The sequence below is a fragment of the Sparus aurata genome, chromosome 9 (genome assembly GCF_900880675.1).
Source record: "Sparus aurata chromosome 9, fSpaAur1.1, whole genome shotgun sequence".
NCBI lineage: Eukaryota > Metazoa > Chordata > Actinopteri > Spariformes > Sparidae > Sparus > Sparus aurata.
The window spans coordinates 1,087,484-1,112,914 of record NC_044195.1 but is presented as its reverse complement, the minus strand read 5'-3'; the positions used below and the strand labels follow the sequence as shown (position 1 = coordinate 1,112,914).

The window sequence follows — 25,431 nt, the reverse complement described above, 5'->3', positions numbered from 1 at the left end:
ATCCGATCCGATCCGCTGGAAATGTATACGTGCAGGAGTAATGCGACTTTCAATCGAATAATCTACGTGGTGTAATTCGACTATGCGAAATCCGATCCGGTCCGATTTTAGTCAGACAAAGGTGTATACATGCATCTTAAAAATCCGAACATAGTCAGACTAACGCAGTAATTCGGTTTTCTTGAGTGTCATGTAAACGCACTGACTGATGGCCATTAGGGCAACTGCAGACAGCAACCTTGCACAGAAGCGTGCAGCCAGTGGCCAGACAGCATGGATCTGGCATTAGTTGCTTTGTAGCTGATAAAGTCATTTGCAAACGGCAACCTAGCAAATTTATCAGTCCTGGGACGGCTGGGAGTCTGGATGGATTAGCGACTTCATTGTGGTGTGTTTGGTCGTGTCTTGGCTTGCATTGGCTTTCTGAGGTAACTTAGCCTGCTTCCCTGAAGCTGGCATGGGTTTATGACATTTAAAAAAAAAAAACGTTCTGTTATCTGAGGCCTTAGAAACATCCCCAAGACATTTTCCAAATGTTGCTTTGAGAATGTTCTTTCTTTGTTAACATATCACATTACAGAAACGTTTTATAAAAAAACATTCTGTAATCTGAAGAACAGCTTAAATTGACACGAATCAAAGAGGTGATTCTGTTTTCATGACCTTAGCTTATAGGTATCGGTGGTTGTTGATGTGGTGTGCTAAAACGTTAATGTTAATTAGCTAACGTAGAGATATTAATGAGATATTTAGCTCATTTGTTTTAGATTAACTGTAGGTTTATGTGACATATGCGATTACACTTTTTGCTAAATATGGTGTTACAAGCTAACATTGGTAACATTTAAACATTTACCTAAGCTGCAAAATTGGACACACTGTTAGCAATAGATCGCTGACATGTCTACTTAACTGAGAGCCCATTTCCAGTTTCTTCTAATTAACGATAGGCCTAAATATTTGACATGTAACCTGTTAAGTCATACCTATAGAGCGCACTTTGAACAACCACACTGTCATTTAACATATCACATTACAGAAACGTTTTATAAAAAAAAAAACATTCTGTAATCTGAAGCCTGAATAACATCCTAAAAGATGTTCTGAACGTGATAATGTTATTCCTTCGTGAACATGTAATGTTGTGGTAATTATTTATAAAACATTGTCCCCCAAACATCCTTAGGATGTTGCAGTAAGAATGTTATTCCTTTGTGAGCATATCACAATACAGAAACATTTTATTAAAAAAAGTTCTGGAATCTGAGGCCTTAACAACATTCCCAAAAAATCCCAAGAATGTTACAACTAAAACATCCTTCCTTTGTTAACATATCACATTTCAGGAACATTTTAGAATGTTCTTTTCTGTGATCTGAGGTATCAAAGCATTTTCCATGTGTAGCTTTGAGAATATTTTTCCTTTGTTATCACATAACATCATGGGAACATTTCATTAAAAAATGTGCTGAAATCTGTGTCTTTAATAACACCCTGAAAACATTTTCCGCATGTTGCTTTGACAATGTTCTTCCGTTGATATTGTGCAACATTGTGGGAATGTTTTATTAAAAAACTTGCCTTAAAGACATGCCGAACTCTGAAAACAGAGTGTTGCTTTGAGAATATTTTTCCTTTGTTATCATCTAACATTGTGGGAATGTTTTAAAGAAGAACATTCTATAATTTGTTAACTGAACTACATCACCAAAACATTCTCAGAATGTTGCAGACAAAATGTTATACCTTTGTTAACATATCACATTACAGGAATGTTGTAGAAAAAATGTTTTGTGAACTGAGGCCTTCATAACACCCTGAAAAAACTTTCCAAGTGTTGCTTACAGAATGTGCTTCCTTTGTTATCATATAACATTGGGGGAATGTTTTAAAGAAGAACATTCAATATATGTTAACTCAACAACATCACCAAAACATTTTCAGAATGTTGCAGACAAAGTTTTCCACCAATGTTATCATATAACATTGTTGAAATGTTTTATAACAAACATGATATAATCTGAGACCGTAATAACATCCTGAAAACATTTTCTAAATGTTACTTTCGGAATGTTCTTCCTTTGTTTTCATGTAACATTCTCAGAATGTTTTATAGAAGAACATTCTATTATATGTTACCTCACCGACATCCCAAAACATCCAGAGAATGTTACAGCTAAAACTTCCTTCCTTTGTTAACATATCACATTATGGGAATGTTTTAGAAAAATGTTTTGGGATGGTAGGCCTTAATAATATTCTGAAAACATTTTCTTCATGTTGCTTTGACAGTGTTCTTCCTCTGTTATCTTATAACATTGTGGGAAAATTTTATAAAAAACGTTCTGTAATTGGAGGCCTTAAAAACATGCCAAAAACATTTTCTAAATGTTGCCTTAAGAATGTTCTTCCTTTGCTATTTTGTAACATTATGGGAATATTTTATGGAAAAATATTCTATAATCTGTTACTTCAACAACATCACCAAAACATCTTCAGAATGTTCCACCTAAAACATTCTTCCTTTCTTAACATTTAACGTTATAGGAACATTATTTCTTAAAATGTTCTCTTAACATTAGATAAAAACATTTTTTTAAAAACATAATAAGAACTTGTAGGGAATGTTAGCCAATGTTGTGGGAACATTCCCTGCTAGCTGGGAAGGAACCTTTTCGCAGTCCTTTTTCATAGTTCTTAGAATCCCCTTTCTTATTGTATTTGCCCTGCAAGAACTAACCACTTTGAAGTGTTGAGAAAATCTTTTAACTCCTACTTCAGAGTAGTACAGCTTAAGCACCACAGGAACTCTGAAGGATGTAAGTCATAATGATTGGGTGATCGGAGGTGCCAGCACCAGCAACCTGCATGTTTAAAACCCTGACGTGGGGTTGCTGTGGTTTAAAAATAAATTACAAGGAAAAACACTCAGTATTTGTACAGTGGTGTGTTAATATAATGTTAACACAAACAACTTCTACTGCAGCAGCTTTACATTAAGCATTTAAGTGGCAAAATGCCTTATGACTAGGGCTGGGCGATATATCGATATAAAACTTATATCGATATATTTTTGAAATGTGATATGGAATTAGACCATATCGCATACATCGATATAGTTCAAATTTGCGCTGTGATCCTTGCTCCGGGCAAACCGCTGACCCGGAGCTCTCTGCACTGCTCCCCCCGCCCCTCCTCCTTCATGCACAGAGAGGGGAGGGGCTGGAACAGACACTCCGGTACTCTTCAACAAACACTTTGGTGGCCGCCGTTGCCCCACACTTTGGCCTTGATACCCCGTGAAAAAATATCATCGCACGGCCACCGGTCAGCGTAGCGAGTTTGCCCTGAATTACAGCCACCTGAGTGCACAGTAGTCACTCACAGTAACTTCAGTGAGTCCGCGGTTCGCGCAGGTGGAGTCTCATCATCACGATGATCTCACGTGAAAGTCTCTCAAACAGCAGCAGCGACTCAAAACAGAAGAACGAAACTTACAGCACAGCGAGCGAGCGAGCTCAGCCGGTTTTGACATGATACGTAACTGACGTATGTGGTAGGATTTAGTCCGGTAAAGTTGGAAATATATTCACAGATTCGAACTTCCCGGATCAATAACTCATAAGTGAAACCTTGTTAAAACACAACTGACGGCTCTTTCCTACCGTAGTACGGTAGGCAACGAGCTACAACCGTATGTTAATCAAAACGAGCGTCTGGACATTAACTCTGGTCTGTATGGTCAGCCAGCTGTGAGACGAGGGCGCAGGGACAGTCTACAAAGTGCAACACTGAAAAGAGAAACTACAAAAAATATTCAATAACTTCACTATTATTCAGAGTGTATTGTCACCAAAATCATTCCACACATCAGTGGTCTCCTGCTGGTTATTCTATAATTTTTTTGTTTGGAAAAAATGTGCTTTGCCATAATTCTGGGGAATTTCTATTTGGGAGAAATATTCAATAACACTAACATTCTGTAAGGTGTCACAAAACTCACCTCACTCTAACCCTACTTAAAAAAAAGTGTTTTGTAATGTAACATTAACTTGATATTGGTATTTAAAAAATGTTTTAATACATAATCCATGTCTTATTATAAATTAGGATGTTATGGTGTCAGTCTGAAAGGTAAATCAGCAAATTTTACTCAGTGGCCTTTGTGCCCTGTCATGTGGCCTTGGTGCCCCTGACAAAAAAAAAAGTGAAGGCCAAATGGACTTGCCCCTAAAATGACGAAATTCCCACCCACATGTCATATTTGGCTTTGATTTTGACTGAACATTTGCTCTCACTTTGCATACAAATATCGGGATATATATCGTATATCGATATTCAGCCTAAATATATCGGGATATGACTATTAGTCAATATCGCCCAGCCCTACTTATGACTTTTACTTTGAAGCAGGCTAGTTATAGGAAATGCAATGTGTACAGTGAGATCAGCAAGCTTTCCACTAATTAAACAACAAGGGGCTGTTAGATGAAGAGCTGCAGGTGGTATGGGAGGTAACAAACTCCATTTATTTCATTAACATCAGGGCATGTGAGCGGAGCGAGCGGGGAGCGGACCGTGTGAAATATAGTCGGAGCGCAGGCGGGTTTTAATCCAAAGGCCAGAGCGATGGTTCCGTTTCACTCCAGTTCCGTTCCGATACCGCTCTCCATGAGTCTAGGGCATGCAGATGTCCACACAGACTCACGTGTGCCTTCAAGGGTTAGCCTACATCGGAGGTCATTCATTGAGAGATGGAGTTTGTAAAATATTTTAAAAAGCAAGCAGACAAGTCATATAGGTGCAACGTCAGGAATTGCTCCCTCTTTTAAATTTGAGCGAGTGTGGAGCAAATGAAATTTTAGGTGAGCGGTCTTTGAGCGGAGCTTTTTGGTATAATTTTGAGCGATTGAGCGAAGGAGCAAACACCCACGTAAGCGGGGAGCGGAAATTCTCGCCACTCAGCTCCGCTCACATGCTCTGATTAACATTATCAGGTTCCCTATTATCACTGGGTTTAAAAGGGGTTCTTCTTTTGGCTTCAATAACAAATCCCTCTCTATCATCCTATTGGTCAATTGTCCCCTTGTAAGTTAGTAAGCCTCACTGCTGCATGGAATAGATCATGGAATAGTTGCCGGGAAACTCCCATGTTGGCAGTTCCTCTCAGGTCGTCCATAGAACTGTTTGGTCTGCAAACACCCAATGTTTCCTTTGTCAATTTGTGTTGTTTTCAGTTTGCTCAGTGTTATTGTCCCAAATGAATGTAGCATATGTTTAGTATGACCATTTGGTAACACTTTCTATAAAGCCCATTCTTATAACGCATTATGATGCGATCATAATACGGTTATAATGAGGTTATAATGATTTATAATTGGTGTTATAATTACTTATACATGTTCATGATGTGTTATAATAACAATTATAAACAGATTATAATGTTTTTTTTATAATGTTTTATAAGGGCTCAAGCATCATAATGTATCATAAAGTATTATATTGATCGATTGATTATAATTTATTATAAGTGTTATGTCAAATAATGGCCGTATGAGAGGGTATAATGCTTAAACAGTGGTTATAAACCATTATAAGCGGTCATTGGATGCCACCAGAGTGTCCTCACTTTACTTAAAGCATCCAATGACCTCTTATAATGGTTTATAACCACTGTTTAAGCATTATACACTCTCATACGACCATTATTTGACATAACACTTATTATAAATTACAATCACGTTATAAAGTATAATAATAGTGATTATAATGCGTTCATGAGAGATTAGTTATAATACTTTATGATACATTATGATGGTTGAACCCTTATAAAACATTATAAAAAAAAAATTATAATCTGTTTATAATTGTTATTATAACACATCATGAACATGTATAAATAATTATAACACCAATTATAAATCATTATAACCTCATTATAACCGTATTATGATCGCATCATAATGCGTTATAAGAATGGGCTTCATAGAAAGTGTTACCGACAAGTCTTATGTCTTTTATGGTCTTTTTTCCTCCTCTTTTTACAGAATTTCACCAAAGCAGGTGAGCAGGAAGCAGCACGCTGTGATACCCGAGCTCAGTTAATAAAGAGAGGCTGCAAATTGGATGAAATCATCTCCCCTAAGAACAATCTGACAATTGTCAAGGAAGATCCTCTGTCACTGTCATTCAGCCAGCAAGAACCTGTCCAGCTGAGACCACAGAAGATTAATCTGAGACTTCGACCTGGTTAGTTGCATTGGTTAATGCTGAGTTTTAATAATTGAAGGATTGGTGTCTGGAGTAAAGCCAGAGCAGTTGTGCTCCAAGGTCATTATTTTAATTTGTGAACTAATGGGCAGGGCAAAATAAGTTCTGAAAATCCTACTGTGTTTTCATGTTTTTCAACACCATCATCATAACACTGAAGTGTTGTGTGTTTCTCCTCTGTGTTTACAGGGCTTTCTACTACCTTTAGCGTTTCTTTTAAAAGAGTTCAGGGTTATCCAGTTGATCTCTATTACCTGATGGACCTGTCTTACTCCATGAAAGATGACTTGGAAAATGTCAAGGAACTTGGACAAGATCTTTTTGCAGCTCTGAAAAGCATCACTGAACATGGACAAATAGGTAACAATATTGCTGTCTAATGAGTATCTAATAATCTTTGCCAATATTGATAATTTGAATAGACTTTAGAATACAGCCACAATTTATAGAGTAATTATCTTGCACATGTGATTTATAGTGAATACCTACTGGTTACCAATACCACAATACGTAAGATACTTTAAGCAGTCAAAAGGAAAGAAGTAGTTTGTCTGTAAGAGGTACACTCAATGTGATGATCATGGGCTGGTAATAGTACATACATTACAATTCAATAAAATTTTAAATATACAATTATTTCTTTTGCAAGGCAAGGCAAGTTTATTTGTATAGCAGAATTCAGACTCAAGGCAACTAAAAGTGCTTTACAGGATCTATTTTTATGATCTGTAAAGCACCTTTAGTTGCCTTTCAAAGACTTAAAAGCAAGCCACCAAACTGACTGATAGTTGTTTTTGTGGCGTATTTCTTAAAATACCAGTGGTTTTTCTCATCATCAATTTCTCACATTGGCAGAATGAGGAAAATATACTTATCTTGATACATTGGCTAGCAATTTGCCTAGGAGTCTATTGAAATATAGGTTTTATTCTTTAGCAGCCACATTTTTTATATAGTTTAGAGTTGTGTTTTACAATCAGAAATAGGCCTACTTGTTTGCAGCTAATGCTGTCTGACAATGTTTTGATCTTAAATTAATGCTTGGTTTTAGCAGCTGATCAACATAGTAATGACAGAAGCCAACGGATGTCATACTCATTCAGTTGGCTGCCAACTTAAACAAAAAAAAATGTGTAATGGAAACAAATATATGGGAAATTTGAGGTATTAAAAACTATTCAGGTGACCACAGACAATCAGATCCTATGTAAATTGATCAACCATTCATGAAGAGCTACCTCAAAGAAGGCAGAAAAAGAAATATGAACTAATTATCATTTCTACAACTATAGGGTTTGGTGCCTTTGTTGATAAGACGGTCCTACCTTACACTAACACCAACGAGAAGAAACTCCAGAAGCCATGTGATGAGAATTACCAACAGTGTCAGGCTGCCTTTGGCTACAGACATGTGCTTAGTATGACAAAAAGCGAGGTGGAGTTCAAAAGTAAAGTGACCGAGCAGTCAATTTCTGGGAACTTGGACTCTCCTGAAGGAAGTCTTGATGCCATGATGCAGGCTGCTGTATGTGGGGTAAGGACATAAGCATACTGAATTCTATGTATTGTGAGTAACACAAAGACATCAAGTATGGGTTTATTAGTTGAAAACTATGAAACAAAATACTCAGTTTGGGACCCAAACACTCATTCAAAATTAACACAGTCTATGCATTTTAACAGGATGTCTAAGGTGAGCACAATGGCTATGCCAGCTGTGAGCCCCAAGCTACTGTAGTATTTGAAGAAAACTTGCCGAAATTACATTGTCAAGGCTCAGTAAGGCTGGTTTCAGAGGATGATTTAAAAAGTTTAAAAAACTGTAATCAATAATTTAAAAAACTGTAATTTGTAAATGGAGTCCACCTGTGTGTAAACTTATCTCAGTGTAAATACAGCTGTTCTGTGTAAGCCTCAAAAGGTTTGCTACAGAACATTAGTGAACAAACCAGTGTTAATTTCGTTGACGAAGACTATGACAAAAAATATTCGTCAACGAACCTTTGTCATGGCAAAAAAACTAAATGAGAACTAAATAAAAAGTCAGATATAATGACAAAGACTGTGACGAAATATAACTGACACTATAGTCAACGAATAAAAACGAGACGAAAATGTCAGGGTGGAACGAATGGAGAAGAGATCCAATCAGAGCGAATCTCTGGAGGGTAGGTTGACCGATGCAGATTACAGCAGAGCCATTCTAAAAAGCCGCGGCAAGCTAAATAGGCAGCAGCATTTACACAGAAGGAGAACATAGACAAGTTTGCAGAACTACGCACAGTTTTGTGGACGTTTTCACAAGAGTTAGGTTGTTTACATGATATTTAGTTGCACAGCTTTGGCGGATTTCCGCTGACTTCGCTCGTTAGCAAGACGCTAGCGTTAACGGTTTGCAGTGCACCTGGTCCGAGGGCAACGGCATGCCTCATGAACAACAGAAATGTCAGAGCTAGGTCCAGGACGAAAACGAATAATTGACATCTGGGCACACCTCACATATGACAACCAGACCATCTGCAAACCGTTTGGAGCAAAAACACCACCAAATTGAAGCGACATTTACAGAGGGAGAGAGAGAGAGAGAGAGAGAGAGAGAGAGAGAGAGAGAGAGAGAGAGAGAGAGAGAGACATTTTCAGTTGACACAAACTGATTGATTCATTGTTATTAATTACTTATTGACTGAGATTCATTGATTGTTACTATGATTGAGTCAGTCATAGTTACAGTATTAACAACAGTATAGACAGTGTTGGGGAGTAACGAATTACATGTAACGACGTTACGTAATTTAATTACAAAATGTACGTAATTGTAATCCGTTACATTACTGGGAAAAAATATGTAATTAAATTACAGTTGCTTTTGGAAATTTCAATGATTACGACTTAAGTTACATTTGAAAAATCGCCGCCAAAGCTCGGATTTATTAAATAGTTTTTCGCCCCCCTGGATTCATGTTTGTTTTTAGTTTTTTTCATATCAACATCCTCCTTCCAAAACTGACGCTTATGATTGGCTCTCTCTGGTCATGTGCCATTCGACTCAACCGACAAACCGTACGGCGGCAGTCAGACTCAGCAGCAACAGTGTCGGCGGCGCACAAGATGTTCCTGGGCTGGAAATACAAAAAACACTTAATACAGACAGAAGCCAGGCTTCCCCGTATTACAAAGGTGGCTCTCTTTTTACCCGGCTAGATCACCATGGTAACTTATGCTTAGCTCATAACCTGGTCCCGACCAGGTTCTGTTCAGAGTTTAATCATAAAATCGGTTATAAAAGCGCCGCTATTTCACTATTCAACTCATTTACAGCTGACGTCACCTTTACTTTGAAAGTCCAGTCGAGCTGGATCAGAACGGAGCATTTGTGCGGAGGGAGAGATCGCGCTGATCCGCTGCTGTTTACTTTCTCTCTGAGCGTCTCCGCCTACAGATGTTCAGCTGAGGGGATACGCTGCTCAGCTGTTGATCTGACTCGCGTCAGAAGGTCATTTATTTACTTTTATATACAGTCAGTCACCACTGAAAGAAGTTGTGCGCTCGCAGCGGGACAGATACTTTAACTTAATGTCGTGGCGATGAATGAATTAATTGTTTCGCCTGTTATGTGTTGCCCAAACGCAAATCTTGAGTAGGGCTACTCTGTTTTCTCACATTTAAGAAGGTCTTTGTACAGAGACAACATGAGATTTGCTTGTAGCTACAGCACCTAAAAAACCCACTGTAACCTATTTTCATACGCACACCAGCCTCGCTTTCAACAAAACACACACTGGCATTTTATAATTGCGATCAGTGAAATATATGAAAACAATATAAAACACAGTTCAAAACAACAGTTGTTGTTGCTCTAAAGCTTCATATTTAAAAGCAGCTCAATGTAGAGCTGTCAGAAATTAAAATCAGCCTCCTCTTGTCATATTTGGAGCAACACTGTTGCTTCAGGCTGTGATCAGGCTTTTTTGTATCGCTCATACTCTCTCCATTAAAACAACCTGCTCCTCTTGGCTGAAATCAGCCCGTTGTCGCTCCACTTAGTGAGGAAGTGAGCCCCTCGCAGTACAGGCCTAAGGTCAGACTCATAATATATGGTTAAACCTTTGAACTGAAAGGCTTATCACACTGTAGGTCTTGAAATGTGAAAATGGTTAGCAGTTGAGAGATTTCATTCAAAATTAAGAAAAGTAATCAAAATGTAATCAAATATAATTAGTTACATTACTTTGAGAAAGTAATTGAAATAGTTACACTACTATTACATTTTCAACAGGGTAACTTGTAATTGTAACCAACTACATTTCCAAAGTAATCTTCCCAACACTGAGTATAGATTATAAGTAATTTGTTGTAAACTAGTGCAGTGCCTGTAAGAAAAGTGTATTCCTATAAAAAAGTGGGAGGTTAAGGAGCTTTTTCATGGATGGCCAAATGAGGCTGTGTTTGAAGGTGGGACGTCAGGGATATTTAGGTTTGTTGTGAAATCCGATATTCCAGGGTATAATTGGCTGTTTCTGACTATTTAGGGTCTGGGCAGCTAAGCTGCCAGGACACTATTGTATTCCTGGGAATTCTTTCTTTTTTTCTTCTTTCTTTCTTCCGAGGAAGTCATACTTCCCAAGGGCGAAAACTCACCAAACTTTACAGAATTGTCCGGCCCCATGCCAGATTGACTTAATTCCAAGGACATGTCAATATTCCTCCTGGGGGGGGGGGGGGGGGGGGGCACAATAAGCGTTTAAATTTAAAAAATTTGAAAATACCTACAAAATCAACAGTACATGCTACAGTTTTGAAACTTTCACCAAACTGTAGCCCCAATACTGCTGAAACTTTAGTCCACTTAAACTCATTACAAATTATGAAGTCAATCACTCAGTTTTTTTCAAAACCTGTAAAACTTATAAGACCTATCTCCTCCCACAATTTTTGCTCAATTATCACCAAAATTGCTAGAGAGCATCTTCAGACCGCCCTCCACAAAACTTGTTTCTCTGATTTTTGATTTATCAAAAATTAAGCCTACAGTGCATCAAAATGTTTGACCATAAACAGTACTGTAAACATATACTATTAAATTCTTGCTAAATACATTTTCAATCTTCCTGAAAAAAATATTTTGGAGTCATGGTTGATGAAGTTTGGTAAATATCAGAATTTTATCTCAAAAACTGAATTTCTGAGAACATTTTGAATTCTGCTCTCATGGGAACAACTGGAGTCAATGTAAGACTGGCATTTTTAAACATCAGATTTTCTCTTATGAAGCAAAACACTTAGAGTTAAAAACAAATCGCCAACATTTCCATGCTGTCAAGATGCAATTTATGTATTATCAGATTTTTGTTTAGGTAACAGAATTTCTGACATTTTGACCATTTTTGAAATCTTCCTTGACAGCAGCTGCCTGGACAGTGAGTCCCTGAGTCGACAAATCCAGCTACACACACAATTAGCTCAGCGGGTTAGGAGCTGGTTCTTGGTGTCAAGGGTTGTGTGTTCGAGACACCATCATCAAGGGTGATGATGGTGATGATGAAGATGATGACAGATCAAAATGTCAGATGTCCTCAATATGAAACACAAGACAATTGTCCTGATGGTGGCATCACAGCAAGCCTCTAAATTAAATAAAAAGAAATAGCTTGGACTGGACCATGGTTGAAAGCTAATTGAATTTTGCATAAAGGTCCAGTCTCATGCCAGATTACTTCAGCTGTAAACCCAAGCCAATAGTCCTGATGGTTGCGCTACAGCAAGCGTCTAAAGTTCAAACTTTGAAAATTCATAACAAATCAACCTGCTAAAACTTCACACTTTCATCAAACTGTAGCCCCAGTACTAAAGAAACTTTTGTACATTTAAACCTATTAAAAATTATGAAGTCCATCACTTTTTTTTTAAACTGTAAAACCGTATGAAGACCTCCCACAATTTTTGCCTACAGTGCATGAAAATGTTTGACTGTGAACACTACTGTAAACATATAGCCTACCTGCAAATAAATAGATAGATAAATAAACCTTCAATGTTCAAAAAATGAACATTTTTTAGAGTCATGGTAGATGATGTTTGACAAATATCAGAATTTTACCTAAAAAACTGAATTTTTGAGAACATTTTGAATTCTGCTCTCATGTGAATAATTGCAGTCAATGCAAGCAGCATTTTTAAACATTAGTTATTCACTTATGGAGCAAATTAATCATTTTTAAAAACAAATTACCAACATCTCCATGCTGCAATATGTGTATTTTCAGATTTTTGTCTTGATAACTGAATTTTTTACAGTGGTTTCAAATCTGCCTGCACAACAGTGAATGGCTTAATCAATTTGTCAAGCCACTGTTATGATGCCACTTGCCAATTAGCTCAGAGCGATAGATGACAGTCTTCGGTTCCAGAAGTTGTGAGTTCAAGCCTCAAGTCGTCCAAAGTGAACATTGTTGTCAACTGTCTTATCTTCCTATTCTCCTGTTTGTTGCTCAGAATTGCCTAATTTTGCCAAAAAAATAGCCCTGACCAGACCCATCGCTGCGCAGCAGCTATAATTTTGATTTTGCCATTATATTTCATCTTAAAAGCTATTTACTTGGTGTCATTATTTTCAGCACAACCATGTGTGACTGTACAGTTATTTTTTTTATTTTGACATACTCTATTAACACAATGGACCTAAAATCACAAAAAAAAAAAACATGAAATCCGAGTAGAAAAAGTTAGCCTAGATTTTTTTACTGTGAAAACCACAAATATGTTTAACAAACAATTTTTCTTTTTTTTTTTACTTATAATGCAAATATAAATTGTTGTTTATCTAAATTTGTGCATACATTTAAAAAAATTACAAAGTTATATGTAACTATTTACATTTAAATGCAGGCAATGCTCAGGTCTGCCTGTGCTCCTTCCAGCTGAATAAATAGCTGGACTGCCTGCTCCACATATAGCTTCTCCTCATTATTCTGACTCATTAAACAAAAAAAACGATTCCACTACTCACTAACTACACACTCCAAACACGCTAAATGTCACAAATCTCTCAACTCTCACACACACCGACCGTCGTTGCATGTCAATCATCCGCCGAGGTCTCTCCCACAACTTCCTGTTCCTCAACAACCAAACTTGCTGCTTGGACACTTTCGTGACAAAAGCCAGTTTTTACTGTTTCTTCCTGCACCAGACACAAAGCAAACGTGACGGCGATGTTCGCAATAAAGCGTGGCGGACATTATTTACCCTACGTCCGGTTTTTGACGTGCCGATGCTTCCGGTCCGTCGCCTCGGGAGGTGGGCCGTGTAGCTAGCGGCTAGCAGCTAGCTGCTAGCTAGCGGCTAGCTACACACGAACATCCACAGATTCCGATTCCACTTTGTTGTCCGGATCTCCTCAGACCCGAACAGACTTCGGTCCGGACTCGTTTAATCTCATTAATCCACAACAGTCAGTTTAGATGCACAGAACAGAACGGAACTGAACCGCCGGCAAAATCCCAGTCCAGCTCGCGCCGCTGCAGGTATAAATCTGCTTGTTTCTTAAGGTGGGGGGTCGCGGTGGGCTCTGCAGTGATTGGCTCTGGTGCGCGCGTGGCTACGGTGTGCAGTGATTGGCTCTGGTGCGCACGTGACTGTAACTCTGGAGGAGCTGCAGAGATCCACAGCTCAGGTGGGAGAATCTGTCCACAGCAGTGGCGTGCACAGACTTTTTGAAGGGCAGGGCTAAAAGAAAAAAAAGGGCACATACAGCGCGTTCTCGCCACTGAAGAGGGCACTAAGTTCCATGTGCTGCCGAGGGCACTTTAGACATGTTTATATGTTATACAAATGGCACATTATATAGCCTTAAAACAGACTAACTAGACAGACTACTCAAGTTAATTTGTAGTTAGGATCAGCATCCATGAGAACTGTGTAGATTCCACATTGGACTGTGAAGAACACACAGAGACATGGATGTATGAAGGAAATAAAACCCTAGGGGGTCTGGGGGTCCCCCAGAACATTTTCAATTAAGTAGATGCAATTTCCTGTATTCTAGTGCATTTTAACACCATATTAGCACCAGATAATCCAAACTGGTTCTGTGAGATATAGTTCTGGCTCAATATAGATCAAAAAGGGGCCCAACATAAAAGACATTAGGCACGTTCAAGTTGACCTCCTGCTGCCTGACTGCATCAGCGAGATCTGCTGGCGACGGCAGGGGCGGGGCTACAAACGCTGCTATGAAGTCGGACACTCTATCTTCCCGTAGACGTGACGTGACTTGGCTGAGCTTGCGGTGTTTGCCTTCTTCGTCGGCGAAGAAGTGGAGGAAATTGAAATTCCATTCATGTTTGATTACAGTCAACAACGACTGCGATCAGTTTTCTTACCTGATGCTATGGGAACTTTGCTGGCCTTTTTCTCATATTAATCTCCTTCAGAAAATATTCAATCTGAGATGTTCAAAATAGTAGTCAACCAAAACATTTGGGCTGAGGGAATAGAGCAGTGGAACTGCTGCCGTGTTGCATGCAGATGACCGGAGATCAAGACCCGTGTCAAGCTTGTCTTTTTGCAGAGGATGTATTAATCTGATTACTTTTATTTATAGTTTTATATATATATATATATATATATATATATATATATATATATATATATATATATGTATATACATACATACATACATACATATACATATATATATATACACACATATATAAATTTGCTGACTACATTTAACAAATAAGCATAACTATAGACACATAAGATGATGCATTTTCTCATAGCAACATTTATCACAATGAATGAAATACATTTCACTAAATGAATAAAATACAATAATCAGAACAAATGACTGAATCAGATGCCTTGTCCCGCTGCACCATCTCATCACACAGAATGGCTCAGGATAATTCTTTGTATTGTTAATGTGACTGGGAACAGAAAGGGTTAATTAATAAGAGTTTATAATACAGATAACACTGGACACAGCAGTTAACCACTTCTCCATCATCACCACAAGCTGACAGAACTGAGCAGTTTATTGACAACATCTTTCAGGGTTGTTGCGTTACATGAAGGATTTTATAGGTTTATTCATGTTGACTATCCCATAGGTGCGGCCACACGGCTGCTACTGATCTGAAAGTATTTGATATTTGAATAGAAAAGAGGCAGAGGCCTTATGGATATGAAAATTCATTGAAACACACGTCATATACGTCAGCGTAGATGAGAGCCAATTAGGGCAAAGTCCTGACGTCATGAAGGTGGGTCTAGGGTCGCGCAGTACCTGGAGAGCAACTGCGCGAATGCTCTGCAGCAGCCTCGCTCCCGCGATAACTTAAAGTCATGTGACATCAGATGCGGCGCAGAAACCACTCCCATCCAGATCATCGTGGACACATTTTAACCAGCATGCATCATGATTTAGGCAGCGCTGCTTGATCTTGAACTAGCCTATAGCAACAGTAATGTTTCATAGTATTTCTTGATCTTAATAGTCTTCTGGAGTTAAGTGTGTTTTCTTTATCCAATAGAGCTCTGTGATAAAAACACAGGGAACAATACACATTTAAAATATTTATTTGACACCTCAAAAGAAACAAACTATGATGAAGCATGGACATACAGTGGCTTGCAAAAGTATTCACCCCCCTTGAACTTTTCCACATTTTGTCATGTTACAACCACAAATGTAAATGTATTTTAATGGGGTTTTATGTGATAGACCAACACAAAGTGGTGCATATTTGTGAAGTGGAAGAAAAAAGGATACATTAAACATTTTAAAAAATAAAAAACAGAAAAGTGTGGTGTGCAAAAGTATTCACCCCCCTGAGTCAATACTTTGTAGAACCACCTTTCCCTGCAATGACAGCTGCAAATCTTTCGGGGTAAGTCTCTATCAGCAATGCACATATAGAGACTGAAATATTTGCCCATTCTTCATTGCAAAATAGCTCAAGTTTAGTCTGATTGGATGGAGAGTGTCTGTGAACAGCAATTTTCAAGTCTTGCCAAAGATTCTCACTTGGATTTAGGTCTGGACTTTGACTGGGCCATTCTAACACATGAATATTCTTTGATCTAAACCATTCCATTGTAGCTCTGGCTGTATGTTTAGGCTCGTTATCCTGCTGGAAGGTGAACCTCCGCCCCAGTCTCAAGTATTTTGCAGACTCTAACAGGTTTTCTTCTAAGATTGTCATGTATTTTGCTCCATCCATCTTCCCATCCCATGGATTGAACAGTGCTCTGTGAGATGTTCAAAGCTTGGGATATTTATTCATATCCTAACCACCTGTCCGGTGTGTTCCTTGGGCTTCATGATGCTGTTCGTTCAACAATCAGTGCGTTTACATGACACTCAAGAAAACCGAATTACTGCGTTAGTCTGACTATGTTCGGATTTGTAAGATGCATGTATACACCTTTGTCTGACTAAAATCGGACCGGATCGGATTTCTCATAGTCGAATTACACCACGTAGATTATTCTATTGAAAGTCGCATTACTCCTGCATGTATACGTTTCCAGCGGATCGGATCGGATTTTGCGTTCTGCGCAGGCGCGAGATTTTTCCCCGGGGCCGTGAGCCGGAAGTAGACCGGCGGCGGCGGCTTTCCTCCGAAATCACCGCAAGAAAGAGTGCCAGAGTGCACCTAGTTTGTGTAATTATCATGTACACCATATACGAAGTGTAGAAAAAGATGTAGCTTCGTCTCGCTCTTCAGTATGCCATCTTTCTTGAATGCCGAGGCAGCTGGTGACGTAAAGAGGTCAGCCGGAGGTGCGCCGTTAACACTAGCTGAAATGGGTACAGCGCCACCTAGCGTACCGGGGTATGACATGCTTTCGGCCAGTAATTCGATTTTCTCACTGGCATGTATACTCGGATAATTGCAGTTGTCCGATTGAGCAGCATAGTCGAACTATGGCTGTAATCTGACTAAGCTGTGCATGTAAACGCACTGAATGTTCTCTAGCAAACCTCTGAGGCCTTCACAGATCAGCTGTATTTACACTGAGATTAGATTTCACACAGATGGACTCCATTTACTAATTAGATGACTTCTGAAGGCAATTGGTTGCACTGGATTTTATTTAAGTGTATCAGAGTAAAGTGGGGTGAATACTTTTGCACACCACACTTTTCAGTTTTCTATTTTTAAAAATGTTTGAAAACCTTGTATCATTTTCCTTCCACTTCACAATTATGCACCACTTTGTGTTGGTCTATAACATGAAATGCCATTAAAATACAATTACGTTCGTGGTTGTAACGTGACAAAATGTGGAAAAGTTCAAGGGGGTGAATACTTTTTGCAAGCCACTGTATGAGTTTCCAACTGAAGAAAAGCATTTTTAAAAATTGAAATAGCATAAAAAATCCTAAATGCTTAGCCTGACAGGGGGTCAACTTAAACCTGGCGGAAACCCTGATATGCAATGCTAACCCCACTTTTAATTTTACTGGCTAGCTTTAAAAAGCTATTCCCGCAAGACTTAGCTAGGCTAGCTCCTCAGCCTAGGCTTAAACATGTGATAGGAATCTCTACCTAATAATAGCACTCCCAGGGTACATACACTAGTATTTAGTAATGCAAAATTGGTAACTTAATAGACAGCTTGCTATATTATCTACCTACCTCACACAGCAGTAGGATGCCGGGTTGCACCTCAGTCAGTATTAAGTCCCCACTGACATGTGACCATTTGAGAGAGAGTGTGTCTAAAACTGAATACTGTAATGGATGGAATGGACTTATTTTAACAACGGGAATGTGTTCTTAAAACTTAAAGGAGAACTTCGGTCGATTTAAACATGCAGCTTCATTGCTCAAGCTACCCTTGCGAGTACCGAAGACGCGAACAAATTTGGTCCAGCCATTACAGAGCTCCGTAAACGGAGATGTAGCATTGAACGCTAACTGCATGGGGTCAGAACTTCACGCTGTGTTTTAAGCATCTTAACATGCTCCACATCTCACACCAGAAGTTATGCAACATCAGCAGACACCTTAGCACACAGCACTGTAGCGTGTATGACTCAAACTGAATAAAAAAGTAGTTAAAATAGTGTGTTTGTGCAAGCAGCTACTTACCTGTTTGTTGACATCCGTGTCTTCCGGTAGCTAGACCAAACTAGTCAATCCGTCGAGCGTGCACTTACTCCCTCACTGGCGGAGACGGAAACGTATTCCAGCATTTTCGTGTGTATGTTCATAATGTACATGTCCATGTTACAACCTGTCATGAGCCATGAGCCTTACAATAGCCTGTTAAGCCTGTTAAGTGCACACTCGGTGGATACGCTAGTTTGGTCTAGCTACCGGAAGACGCGGATGTCAACAAACAGGTAAGTAGCTCCTTGCACAAACACACTATTTTAACTACTTTTTATTCATTTTGAGTCATACACGCTACAGTGCTGTGTGCTAAGGTGTCTGCTGATGTTGCATAACTTCTGGTGTGAGATGTGGAGCATGTTAAGATGCTTAAAACACAGCGTGAAGTTCTGACCCCATGCAGTTAGCGTTCAATGCTACATCTCCGTTCACGGAGCTCTGTAATGGCTGGACCAAATTTGTTCGCATCTTCGGTACTCGCAAGTCAAGGGTAGCTTGAGCAATGAAGCTGCATGTTTAAATCGACCAAAGTTCTCCTTTAAGTTACCATCTATCTAGCTGCTATCAATTTATTCCATCATTTACTAAATACAATGAATCTAACTGACCTAGCCTAAATTGTAAATTGAAAATAAAATCTAGAAAGTTTATTAGCCATCGGTTAATAAAATAAAATGAAATTAATTAATTAATAATAAAAAAAAACTGAAAATATGGGCTAATGGCCATACAAAGTGTATTGAACATAAACAGGGTTGAACTTGTTGAGACCATAAAATTACTCTGGGAAAGCTTGCATGCCTTAATTGGAATCAATATTCTCCATCCAATGGCAGCAGTTTAGTGTGTTTTTCCACCCAAGAGAGCACTTGTGTTTTACCAACCACGAGGGCACTTAAGCACGTGTTTATACAACCCAAGACTAGAGGGCAGGTTATCATGTTTTGCCTACCGGAAGTGCGCTTAAACTTGTTTTAACCACCCAAGAGAGCAATTAACTGTTTTATTTTCACCTAAGAGGGCAGTTTAGTGTGTTTTGCCAATGAGGAGGGCACTTAAAGACGCCCTTTCCACCCAAGTGGATAGTTTATCATGTTTTAACCAGCCAAGGGGGCAGTATAATGTTTGTTCCACCAAAGAGGGCAGTTTAGTGTGTTTTGTCAACCAGGAGGGCACTTTAGCACTCGTTTTTGCCTCCCACGAGGGCACTTTAGCATGCGTTTTTGCCACCCAAGAAGGCACTTTAGCACACGTTCTTGCCTCCCAAGAGGGCACTTTAGCACACATTTTTGCCTCCCAAGAGGGCAAATTAGTATGCGTTCTTGCCTCCCAAGAGGGCACTTTAGCACACATTTTTGCCTGCCCAGAGGGCAAATTAGCACGCGTTTTTGCCTCCCAAGAGGGCACTTTAGCGCATGTTTTTTCCACCCAAGAGGGCAGTTTATCAAGTAACCAGCCAAGGTGGCAGTTTAGTGAGTTTTTTCCACCCAAGAGGGCAGTTTAGCACGCGTTTTGGCTCCCAAGAGGGCACTTTAGCGCACGTTTTTCAACAACTGGGCCACAAGGGGGGGGCAAAGGTTCATTTTCCAGCAGGACGAGCCTAAACATACAGCCAGAGCTACAATGGAATGTTTAGATCAAAGAATATTCATGTGCTAGAACGGCCCAGTCAAAGTCCAGAGCTAAATCCAATTAAGAATCTCTGGCAAGACTTGAAAATTGCTGTTCACAGACGCTCCATCCAATCAGACTAAGCTTAAGCTATTTTGCAAGGACAAATGGGCAAATATTTCAGTCTCTATATGTGCATTGCTGGTAGAGACTTACCCCAAAAGACTTGCAGCTGTCATTTCAGCCAAAGGTGGTTTTAAATAGTATTGACTCAGGGGGGTGAATACTTTTGCATACCACACTTTTCTGTTTTTTATTTGTAAAAAAAAAAAAATAAATAATGTATCAATTTGCATAGCCCTCAGTGATCACTGGTTCCTATGAAGAAATGCATTGCAGTGTCAGCAAGACCACCGTTCACCACTGTGTGTATGGGGCATGCAGGGCCATAAGTTTCAAGACGTTGAGCCAATTTGTTAAATTACCCAACATGGCTGAGGCACAGGCAACAACTCACCACAATGTTTTATCTGATTAGATGGCAAGTGTCTGTGAACAGCATTTCTCAAGCTAACAGAGATTCTCAAGTTAATTTACAGTGCCTTGCAAAAGTATTCACCCCCCTTGAACTTTTCCATATTCTGTCACATTTTAACCACAAATGTAAATGTATTTTATCGGGATTTTATGTGATAGACCAACACAAAGTGGTGCATAACATGGTGCATAGCTCAAACTCAATCTGATTGGATAGCGAGTGTCTGTGAACAGCAATTTTTGATTCTCAATTGGATTTAGGTCTGGACTTTGACTGGGCCATTCTAACACATGAATTTGCTTTGATCTAAATCAAGAGCCACACATCACAGTTTGCAAGTTATATTAACAGAAAGTTTGATACAAGTTATATGTATCTATCACATAAAATCCCCCAAAAATAAATTTTCATTTGTGGTAAAAACGTGACAAAATAGGGAAAAGTTCAAGGGGGGTGAATACTTTTGCAAGGCACTGTACAGGTATTATTCTTAACAACCAGTCATTTACCTTGTTAGTAGACTTGAAAAACAAATGGCTCTACGCAATGATAGCCTATTAATGTAATGTTTGTATTTCACTCATGTTCAGTAGATCATTAGAAACAGCCCCAAGCCAACAGAGATGTTCAGGGGGGCCAGGTGCTTTACTGATAGCCAGCTGGTGACCCAGCTTATCCTTTACCAGCATTGATCATGAAAGGGTTCTCTGGTCCAAACCCTTCAGAGGAGGAAGAGGCTTTCAATGTGCATCTCAGTGCTATTCAGTGATTTGGGCCTTAGGCGAAAGGGTGTATTCTTCCCAAGTGGTCGGATGTCATCCCAAACGTTGTGGTTGCATGTTGTGTTTTACACAGTTTGTGTGAGAAGGAACCCCCTGGAGAACAGTCCACCTCAACTATGCTGTCAGCACTATGTTGATCAACCTGACAGAAAGGCCCAGCAATCACAGATGCCCTTGTCCATCATATGGAAATCAGAATTAACCTGGCAGCTCCCTTAAGCCATAAGGACAGGAAAAATCCAACCATACATCAGGAAAATTCTCTTGTCAACTACTGTTTATTACATGGAAATGGAGGGCATCATTGCTTGGTCTTTCTCTGCTTGCTCCTTCTTGTCTCAGGAGGGCATCAAATATGGTTGTCATCTCCTCCGCTCTTGAAGTAGACCTAGTGTGTGCAGCAGAACATGTCCAGAATTGCTGCTTGTTGCCCATATGATCTCCTGAGGTCCATCGGATGAAACGCTCTCACTCAGTACTGGTGGATCTATTTCAAAGAATGTCCCCATTAATCACTTAGACACAAAACAGTGGGAACATAAGGTAGCTAGCCTGTGGTCTCCCTTTAAGGGTTCAACAATAAACAGTTTGTTATAAATTGTTTTAATAACTTGATACTAACCTGAACTGTTGATGCGAGAAGCCCAAAGATGGTCGAGGTCTCTCTCCATTTCATCAAAAAACCTGAGAGCCATTCTGATTTGCCACCAGCACCGCTCTCTCGTTTCTCTGACATGTACCACTGCTTCAGACTCTTCCACTTGTTGCACAGTATGGACCAGGGTTTTGGCGAGCATTCCTTTTCTTAAGTCCTGGTAGATTGTGGCAATACTTTGCTGTTTAATGGCTGAAAAATTCATTTTGTGAATAAGGCTGAGGAATTGTTTTGTCTCCTTTCTGGTCCACACATGTCTACTGCTTCCAGACCTGTTTTAGCAGACAGCAAACACAGGTCAGCACTTATTCAACAGCTGATCAATGATTAATGAGCAGACACAGCTGATCAGTCATGTGAGGTTAGTGTTTATTCAGAAGGGCTCTTTAAATCAAACTTTTGCACATTGACTCTGCTTATATTAAAGATACTCTTTGCTTGAACCTAGTCAAAGTGGATAAACAATGTTTACTAGATGTCAAACTTCTTATGTATAGATGCTAATTTTATCTGCCAAGAGAACTGACATGTGTTTTTATTGTTGCTGTGTGTATTATTGTGGATGTAAACTCAATAAATGAACAAAAGGAATTGCTGATGTGCAGTAACATGACAAATCTACAGGATGGAAGTTTTATTGTAGCTGGAGATTTTAATCAAGCTGACCTCAGAACTGTTTTACCTGGGCTGCCCATTAGCTCAGTTGGTAGAGTGTGCTTCCCATATACAGAGGCTTTGTCCTACAGTGGCCTCAGGTTTGAGTCCCGGCCTGGGTGCCCTTGCTGCCACAGCACCCCTACTGGATTGTTTTGAGTGAACACACTGACAAATGTTCAGAGATGCTACCATTCAGGATAACAACATCAGTCTTGACAAATACACATCTTAAATTGCATCTTATATCAACAAATGTGTTGTGCATTTGGTAATCCCAAAGAAAACAAAATCTCAAAGTCTGCTGTGTCTGGTCTTAATGACTGCTGCCCTGTGGCTCTCACACCAATCCTGATGAAGTGCTTTGAGAATAAAGTACTCCAGCACATCAAAGACAACAGCTCTGCTAGCCTTGACCTGCAGCAGTATGTTTTCAGAACCAACAAAGGATGCCATATCTACTGCCCTCCACTTAAGAGGGAGAGAACTCTACTGTGAAGTATAAGGACGACACAATCATTGGTCACATAATAAACAACAACTGGAGTTCATCAGGAAGATATCAACAATCTAGAAGAGTGGTGCACAGATAAATATTTACCGCAGAATGTCAGCAAAAAACCAGCTGATTGGGGATTTTAGTGGGGCTGAGGTGGAGAAGTTGAACAATTTTAGGTGAGGGGAAAACATTTCAAGGAGAAACTATCATGGTCTTAACACATAACCACCACCTTTTGAAAAAAAAAAATAAGAAAAAAACAGAAAAGGTTTTATTACTTAAGAAAACTTAAGAATCTGTAAATCTGTAATTTTTCACAAAGTTTGAATTTTTTGCAAAGTTTCATGAGTTCTTGATCATTTTAAGCTGCCCCTTTTCAGACCCTTAGCTACAATTAATAAGTCATACTGCTCTGTGGCAAACTAAAAGAAAGTGACTCATGAAGCAATGTCAAGGGTTCTTCTCCCCACTTTGGAAAAGTTTTCAAAGTAGTCGCTTGGTGATACATGTTGTTTTTTATGTTTCTTGCTGGCAAAATGGTTAAGTAACATGTCTCATGATTCCATTGTTGCGGGGATTAGATCATCATCCTCTCACTTCCCAAAAAGAAACTGCCCAACATGGTTAAAAACTTTTCACATGCACTCACGGTCGATTGGTTGATTGACTATTTTAGTAAGGTTTTCCTTAAGCAAACTTTAAAGCAAACATTTTTTTAGGAGGTAGACAACTTTTTTATGAAATAAAACTTTCCTTTTAATTCAGCTTTTGAAATCTTCTTGCTTACATGGCCCCTATAACATGTTGTTGTTTAGGACAAAATTGGTTGGAGAAACAGTAGCACTAGGCTGATTGTGCTGACCACTGATGCTGGATTTCATATGGCTGGGGATGGAAAACTGGCTGGCATACTGGAACCCAATGATGAACACTGCCACATGAAAAATAATCTTTATACCAAGAGCACTGAGATGGTATGTATGGAATTACATGAGGTAATCTTAATTGTCTTTTGATTTCCATGATTGCCATATAAGTAATGGGGAGAAGTAAGAACATTAAAACCAGTGTTGTCTTAAATTGAAACTATAACATTTATCTACACTGTTTTCAAAAAATATTTTTTCTTGAAAACAACATTAGTGAGTTTTGTTCAGTGAATGGCAAGTCGTAGTTATTTAAAAGGTGTAACATGAGCATTAGGGTGTCAAAACTTCCTCTGATTTCAATAATTGTTGTTTACAGGACTACCCCTCTGTTGGACAACTAGCTATGCAGTTAGCAAAAAACAATATTCAGCCTATATTTGCAGTGACACAGAACGTTGAGATTGTTTACAAGGTAAATGAGATGAACTTTTAATTTCTCTGTCTGTGTTTTTATTTATTTATGTCGAACACATTATATTCGTTCTCTGATCGCAGTGTTTTATTTTTATTTCAGCAACTTCAGCAAATGATTCCAAACTCAGAGGTGGGAGTTCTGTCAAAAAATTCAGATAACGTTGTCAAACTGATTCAAGACGCCTACCATGTATGTTGTCAATTCACTACTGGCAAATTTTGCTGCCTTTCTCCTTTTATGTATGCTTGTGTTTCTTTAAAACTACCCTTTGTGACCAATACATTTTTTCTCAATTGTTTGTCTATATCTAACAACATTCTCAAATATGTTATCCATGACAGAAACTGTCCTCAAAAGTAACTTTGACCCATGTCAATCTGCCTGCCAATGTAAGCGTTGTCTACACCCCTAAATGTGCTCATGCAGGGCCAGCAATGGCTAGTGAAGGGGTTTGTGACAAAGTAGGAGCAGGACAGGAGGTAAGTTCTTCATGTAGTTTGTATTATTATTATTGTAGTTATTATTATTATTCGTTTTTTTTATTTATTTATTTGTTTTATTTGCATTCTATTTAACATTGAAATGAGGGCTCCCAAAGTTTGTATTGTAATTCTAATTAAGGTGTCCATCTATTGCCAACCCAATTATCATGGTACAGGTCCTGGTGGGATCAGACTAAGTAAGGTCCATTTCCCCAAGTCTTCTCCAAGTCAAACATGGTTTTGACTCTTTTGTTTTCAGTTCTGTTTTCCATTTGTTTAGTGAATTTCTTTGGACCTCATTGAAAATGAGATGGTATATTGTAAGGGGTTAATAATGAGATATTACATTTCATGCTGACATGCCCAGACTACTTCCAGAGGGAGGTGGCCTTCTCAAAAGCTTCCAAATTAATGCCAGGGAGCAACAGCTCCCCACCAAGCTTCTATCTTAAACTAACTTGTGAACAAGCA

General features: G+C 39.0%; 1 protein-coding gene across 2 annotated transcripts in view; it reads left to right on the top strand.

Moving 5' to 3' along the window:
- itgb2 (integrin, beta 2) overlaps positions 1 to 25,431 on the top strand; it is an 83,129-nt gene that overhangs the window by 42,780 nt on the left and 14,918 nt on the right. For both annotated transcript variants that reach the window (XM_030428391.1, XM_030428390.1), the window contains 7 exons: positions 6,048 to 6,249; positions 6,460 to 6,630; positions 7,563 to 7,804; positions 23,950 to 24,108; positions 24,380 to 24,475; positions 24,578 to 24,667; positions 24,820 to 24,957. In XM_030428391.1, the coding sequence (XP_030284251.1) occupies positions 6,048 to 6,249; positions 6,460 to 6,630; positions 7,563 to 7,804; positions 23,950 to 24,108; positions 24,380 to 24,475; positions 24,578 to 24,667; positions 24,820 to 24,957 (1,098 nt within the window). The remainder of the gene's footprint in view (positions 1 to 6,047; positions 6,250 to 6,459; positions 6,631 to 7,562; positions 7,805 to 23,949; positions 24,109 to 24,379; positions 24,476 to 24,577; positions 24,668 to 24,819; positions 24,958 to 25,431) is intronic.